General features: G+C 41.2%; 1 protein-coding gene across 1 annotated transcript in view; it reads left to right on the top strand.

The window, feature by feature from the left end:
* The first annotated feature begins 837 nt into the window (after positions 1-837).
* The window catches only part of HSPA4 (heat shock 70kDa protein 4), a 76875-nt gene continuing 70492 nt past the window's right edge, over positions 838-7220 (top strand). Inside the window, exon 1 of the mRNA XM_006888072.1 lies at positions 838-1228. Within this exon, the coding sequence (XP_006888134.1) occupies positions 1122-1228 (107 nt within the window). The 5' untranslated portion in view covers positions 838-1121. The remainder of the gene's footprint in view (positions 1229-7220) is intronic.

Below are 7220 nucleotides of genomic sequence, written 5' to 3'. Positions count from 1 at the left end.
GGTGGTGGGGCAAGTGTGTGAGAGATGGTGAGATTAGCTCAGGATAGGGCTGGGTTCAGAGCAGATGGTCAGAGTTGCTGGGTTGTAGTGGACTGGAGAGCACCTAACGCCTCATCTAGTCCAATTCTTATCTTTCAGCCTGTTTACTCCCAGAGGCCTGTGGAAGTGAGGGGTCCTGACATTTAAGCTTGAATAGCTTCTTGTAAACTTTCAATCACATGATCTAAGAGAACTGCCAAAACAGGTGGGTGTCATCTAGCTTTTTGTCCCTTGTCTCCAGCTCTGAGCCTAATGTGTGGGTTCTGTGTCATTAAGGACATCAGCTGTTGAGAAGGCGCGATAAGGCTAAATGGAAAATGGCAATGGGGCAATGGGATTTGGAGTGGATTCCTTCCTTTAACTGTAAAGGACACTTAAAACTCAATGTAAGGTTCTAGAAGGTAGCCTTCACCTCTAGATGCTTTCTCCTCTATGAGCCAACATACCACAGCCCCACCACTGGGGGAGGGATCAGCAGAAGGTAGAGCTGCGCTGCGCAGGAGGTGCCACTACTGAAGTTTGCACTTGTTCAATGTTTGCTTTAAACTTCCCCATTTTCTTCAAAATAGGAGGTTCCAGAGCTTTCTACAGTTGGTGGGGGAAGTGGCTGCGGCGAGTTATGTGCGCAGGCTCAATCAGCTAGCTCCGCCTTCCTACTGCCCTTAAGCCGCGACGCTTTTCCTTTCTAGATTCTTGGTTCTTGGCGCGTGGTTGGTTCCTGACGTACATGGGGGCGGAACCTCCGGGGGAAGAGCGTAGGTGCTGGACTCTCGCGAGAGCTCTTCTTTCCTTCGCAATTCTCGCGCTGCAGCTTTGCTCTCGTCGCAACGAGATCCTTCGAGATCTTCTCCGCCCCCACGACCGGCGCCTTAGCTGCGGCGGCTGAGCCGGAGCCGGCCTGACTACCGTCTTGTGCTGCAGTCACTTTTAAAGACCTAGGTGCTTGTGGGGACCTTCGTACGTTCCCCACTAGTCCCAGTCTCCGTTCCACGCGACTAGTTCTCCGCGCGCCAGCCCCAGCGGGGTCCGTGTCCTGTCTCACCGGACAGACCCGGGCCCGAGCCCGAGCAGTAGCCGGCGCCATGTCGGTGGTGGGCATAGACCTGGGCTTCCAGAGCTGTTATGTCGCTGTGGCCCGCGCCGGCGGCATTGAGACAATCGCTAATGAGTACAGCGACCGTTGCACGCCGTGAGTGTGGGCCGGGCTGGCTGGGTGCACTGCAGGGAGTGCTGGATTTTTACTGGGGGCTGTGACCCTCGTGGCGTGGAGAATGTGGGCCTGGGAATCAAGTCCATCCGGCCGGCCTCGTGGACGGGGCGCCCCCATCATGTGCCCAGTCACTAGTGGCCACGCCGGACCACGCGTGCAGGTGGTCGCTACTGGCTATACTTTTTTCCCCTGGTGGCTCCTACTGATTGTGCAAGGGATTTGAGTCGGGAGTCGAACCAGTGAAGAGCATAGATCGTAGTTGGAGGGAAAGCAGGCCTTTCCGCGTGTAGGATGAATCGAGACCTTTTCTTTAGGATATGAGGCCTAAAGCTTTCTGCTATTTCTTGAGCCTAACAAAGTAGTCTTGTGCATAGTTCGCCTTTGATAAACTTGAATTGATGGAGTGCTGGAGGCTGCGGGCCTAGAGACCCGAGAGCGGCCTGAGTTCCACGTGAGTGGGGGCGGGGCGGCGCCCGGAAGAGGGGGGTGGGGGCTCGGCGAGTAGAGCCCGGGCTGGACCGCGGGTCACCGTTGGCTAGCAGAGCTTTAATAAAGTCCATGCTTTCGTGATTTCTTTTTTTGCCCCCGTACACTTTCCTCTATATTAACAAGGTTAGGTAATTATCTGCTCATTCATTCTTTAATAGCATTCCACTGTACGGTAATACATTCCAACCAGGGTGTTGCCCGCAATTGGTAATGAATGACTCAGGGACTGACTTTGGCCTCTAGAACCTTCAGTAGGTTATAGAACCATTACAGCTTCACCTCTAAAATAATCATGATTCACCCAGGTTTTCCTTGGTTACAGTTAAGAATTTCTTTGTCGTCTTTGTCCTGGACTTTTTTTTTTTTTAAATAAAAATAATGTCTTCGTTGATTTTATTCTGAATTTTCTGCACACTTTTCTTGGTTGTTAGTTTTATATACTGACCTGAATTTTACTACTGAGAACACAACAGTTTCCTTCCAGTTGTCCATTGTAGAACCCAGTAATGTAGTTAGACTTTACTTTTCAGATTTTGCTGATTTATAACCACTTAGGTATAAGGAGCTCTGGTGCTATATAGTCCGCAGGTATTTGCGCTGGTAACCCACAGCACTTCAGTTTCACTAGCAGCTCCACAAGATGCGCAAGCACTTTTGGTATGATTTACAGCTTCCAAAAATCCACTCGAATGTTAGCCATGAGTAATGAGTTAGACTTTTAATAAAGTATCATTTATATACGATATAGTTGACCTATTTAAAGTGTACAATTCAGGGTTTGTTTTTAGTGTATTTATAAATGGGTAACCATTACTGCAAGTCAACATTTTCATTACCTGGAAAGAAAATAATTTGTAGTCCCTTCTTATTCCTCTAGTAATTAGTGAGTATTAGGTTCTAATTTGTATTTCCATAGGAGTATATGCTTTGTGAGTAAGGAGCTGCAGTGTCAGTGGTTCCATCACCAGCTGCTCTGCTGGAGAAAGATGGGCAGTCACCTTCCTTGTGTTTCACAGCCTCTGAAAAACAGTTGGACAGGTGTGCCTGCTATCAGTTGATTCTGACTCCTTAGCACATAACAGCATAATTGGATATGGAAGATAATCTGGGAAATAGTAGTAGTAAAAGTCTTTTAGTGTTAAGGCTGGAAAGAGGATGTGAAAGGAGGAAAGGGGAGAAGGATTGTTAATTTGAAAATACTCAGTTTTCTGGTCTATTAAGCTTTTAGAATCTAAAAATTACTAGTTTTGGCCCTAAGAGTTCCTGAGAGCATATTAATTGTTCTTACTTTGGAGAAGCTTAACTCCAAACCAGCTTCTCTTTGCAGTATTTTTTAATTTTGTATTTGCAGTCTTCTTACTCTTTGGAATGGTCTTTATAAGCTTGAGAATGACAATAGGTTTACTGTTAGGTATAAATCTAGATTAATGCTTAATAGCTGTTTGAATGTCTTGATTTTGCTAGAACTTTCAAAAAGAATAGTTAAGTAAGCAATAGAAACATAGAACTGTCTCCAAATTTATTTTGACTTCATGATAAAATTGGGAGTTTAACCTCATTGTCATGTCACTGTGCGTCTCCAGTATAGTTCTGCAGTGTAATCATGATTGTTAAACTTATAAAACATAATCTCTTACTAGATAATTCAGTTGAAAAATTGTCAAGAAAATGACTTAATTGGATCACAGAATTCATTGTCTTGAGAAATTTTTTTTAAGGAACTTAGTCTTATTGTGAGTCTCTTAATAAAATACAAAAAGTGCAAACTAGTTATTTGGTTGCTTCCCCCCCCCCCTTTTCCTTAACCTTTGAAAGATTTTAATAACCATGATGAAGAAAGTAAATGACAGAAGGTGGCAGAGTTTCAGATGCTTCCACTGTCAGGGACCCTGTGGGCCCACATGTCTGCAGCTCCACTGAAGATCTCATTGTTTGTGGTTTCAAAGCAGAAAAACAATAATAGCATGAAGTAAAATGTAGGGAACATGGATTGTTAACTAGAATTCCCAGGTTATTTTTTAGACTAAACCATAGTTTCCATTATAAGATTTTATACTTGTAAGTAAACCAAATTTGTAAAACTTGAATAGTCTCTTATAATCTGACCTGAAATTGTCAGCTTATCATTTGTTAAGTATAACTTGGTTTTTAAAACAGAAAGAGTTAATTAAAAATAAGGCTCAAAAGGATAATTAATTAATTGAAAAGGACAGAACTTGTGATTTATTTGAAAAGATGTGGCTTTCGCAGTAAGTACCCAAAGTCTCATGACTGGAAGATATCCTGGACACCATGAACCATTTCTTCAAATTTGGTAGGTTCAGGACAGTCTGGCAAATGTTAAATTTATTAGAAAGGCCATAATGAGCCTATATAGTGAAGACATGTAAACTTAAACCCTGCCCAAACGACCTGCCAGTTAAGTAAGTGAAAGCTAGTCATTTAAAATTTCTATTTTGAAAATCCTCAGACAGATAGGCTTATCACAGCTTTGGCGGAGTAGTGTTCATTTTCCACCTTCCCCCCCCAGCAGTTTAATGATCATGTTTTTTACGTCTTAAAGTCAGATATAAACCCCAAAACACTCTTGTCAAGTAGATTCTAACTCAGCATTGAGGTTTTGGGTTTTTTTTTCCCCCATTGAGGTTTTAAAGCTATAAATGGGGAAGACTGCCTTAATGTTTTCCTATTGATGATCAAGGGTTCAGATCTTCTTGTAGCAGCCTGACATGTAAGATACAAGATACTATGTCAACAGACCAAAAAAATTTCAAACCTGACTCAAGTTAATTCTTCCTCATGGTGATCTACCACATATCCAAGCCTGTAAATCTTAAAGTCAGTGTTAGGAAATTATCATTTAATTGAATGAAGTAAGTAGCAAATTGTGTTTTCAGAGAAAGTGGTTACATTTACATGGGTTATTTGTGGAGATTGTAACATAAGCTAGGCTCCTTCTTTACTCCAACTCTATAAACATTTCTCTCCTTTGTTTTTACAAACAAAAGAAGTACAAAAATATTGGGATAAATTTTAATCTTGCCTGTGCTCTTTTTCCTTGCTTTCAGTAAGTACCAAATAGCTAGCATTTTCCTTCTCTTCTGAGACAGGGTTAAAAAGTTGGGCCACTTTTCTGATACTGAGAAGGGGTTGTTTGAAACAACATTAATTTCCAGTTTAATCCTCTGTGTTTCCTTCCTTGATGTGTAAAGGTAGTGTCACTAAAAAACAGAAAAGATTGGGTCAGTGGGTTAGGAATGTAGCTGCTTGATCTTCTGCTTCAATTTGGAGGAGATAACAGAAAGTGAACCTAAAATACAGGAAAGATTTCTCCTTTTAAACTATTAGATTCTTCTTTTATCTTTGGACAAAAATGAGTCTTAAAACAGTTGTTTTATCTTAAACTCCATTATTTAAAACAAAATTGAGGAAAAAAATTGCCCTGATTGCAGTGTTACTAGTGCAGGATAGCCATCTAGCTGTGATAAAGAAAATAAGTGCTTCATATGTTGTGGTTTGATGCCCTTGAGTCGTAGACGTGCTTCGTATAGTTTCTTTTAAATGTTTTTGTAAAATATTTTCCTTTCTGTTTAACAACTTACATGAAGACCACACATTGAAATAATTAGTTTGGTAAGCTTAGATTTCTGTGTTGGCATCTAGGCTAAGTAGAAAATGAAAGCATAAAGATTGATTTTTGTAGTGAGTGAAAGATTCGGTATGGATCTTGAGGGTATGCAAAAACTGAAGATCTAATGTGAGAGTGGGAATATGATGCAGATTATAGGTTTCATTCATTGCTGAGACTCTTGGTGACCTTCCGCTGAGTTTCTGGGTTTTTAAGTTGGGAGGAGACTGCGAGTCTGTCTTCCATGGGTGGCCTTGGGGTTCACAGTGCAACACCACATCAACTACGCCAACTGAGCTCCTTCATATGGTTTAAGTATAACAGGATTTAGATTTGGGTTTCAAAGAACTTTGCTGGTCCACCAGTTTTCAATTCTTCATTTATTATTCAGTGCCTCTATTGTTTTAGGCACCAGGGATATACTCATTTCATTGCTGTATAGTTAGAACCAACTCTGCTGATTTTTCAGTGGGTTTTTAAAGGCTGTAAATCACTCCAGAGATTATACATCTTTCTCCTTTATAGCAACTAGTGGATTTAAATCACCTGCCTTTGGGTTGGCATTGCAGCTCTTTAATCACTAGGGCAGCAAATAAACAAGATCTTGCCATTGTGGTCATGGCAAGTGGAAAGAAAACATGCTAGAGAAAAATAGTTACTGTGGTAAAGCCAAGTTGGATGGAAAAGTACAGAATATGGTTCAATTTTCCAATATTGCATATTTTATTAGGAACCAAATCCATGAGAATGATATATAAACTGTTAATCCAGGGAATTAGTTTCATTAGTAATCAATTTCAAATGTGGAATGAAAATGGAAGGTATTAGGGAGCTCTGATAGCCTAGTGGCAAGAAGCTGCACTACCATCCCAGAGGCACGCTTGAATCCACCAGATGCTCTGCTGGAGAAGGAGAAACAATCTCCTCCTGTATCAGTCAGATCTGATTTGATGGTATACACACAAAAAAATAATAATAATAAAAAAATGGAAGGTATTCTTTAAGAAGTGGCATTTAAACCAAGAATCAAGATGTCTGAATTTATCACAGAAGTGGTTTTGGTTTTGGGAAAGAGTTTTCAGGCAGAAGCAACACTAATTGGGAAGAGGAGGAAGAGGAATATGGAATCAGAATTGATAAAGACTTAATAACAACCTGCGTTACTTAGATGACACAACCTTGCTTAGTAGGGCCTGAAGCATTTGCTGTAGAAGGTCAGGGTCTGCATTGTTCAATGTAGATAGAAGTGTATGGTGCAACCACTGTGGAAGGTGGTATGGTGCTTTCTCAAAAAGTTGCAAATAGAAATACCGTATGACCCAGCAGTTACACTATTGGGAATATACCCCAGAGAGACCATAACTGCCACCCAAGCAGATACATGCACACCCATGTTTATCGCGGCTCTGTTCACAATAGCAAGGAGTTGGAAACAACCTAAGTGCCCATCAACAAACAAATGGATAAAGAAGTTGTGGTATATTCACACAATGGAATACTACACTGCATTGAAAAACAAGGAACTCATGCAATATTATTCAAAATGGGTGACCTTGAAAGACATCATACTGCGTGAAATATCTCAGTCACAAAAGGACAAATACTGCATGCTACCACTGTTGTAAAACAAGACTGACATTGGGATTGGGAGGCTGAGAAAGATGGGTTAAATAATGAATACTGCATTGAATCAGATGTGGGAGAAAGCTGCTTAAAATGGTTATGTGATTAAGTATTTTTGTCATGATGGGAGTCTAGAACAGAGGCTGAATAGTGGAGTGTACCTGGAGGGAGGGATTGTAAAACAGTGAAAGAATTTTTCTTTTACTTTTCCAAGAGGGGAGTGTACTGGGG

Source organism: Elephantulus edwardii, unplaced genomic scaffold, assembly GCF_000299155.1.
Source record: "Elephantulus edwardii isolate Elephantulus edwardi_28Jun2011 unplaced genomic scaffold, EleEdw1.0 scaffold00064, whole genome shotgun sequence".
Taxonomy (NCBI): Eukaryota; Metazoa; Chordata; class Mammalia; order Macroscelidea; family Macroscelididae; genus Elephantulus; species Elephantulus edwardii.
The sequence above is the reverse complement of the archived record's forward strand: the minus strand, read 5'-3'. Positions and strand labels throughout refer to the sequence as shown.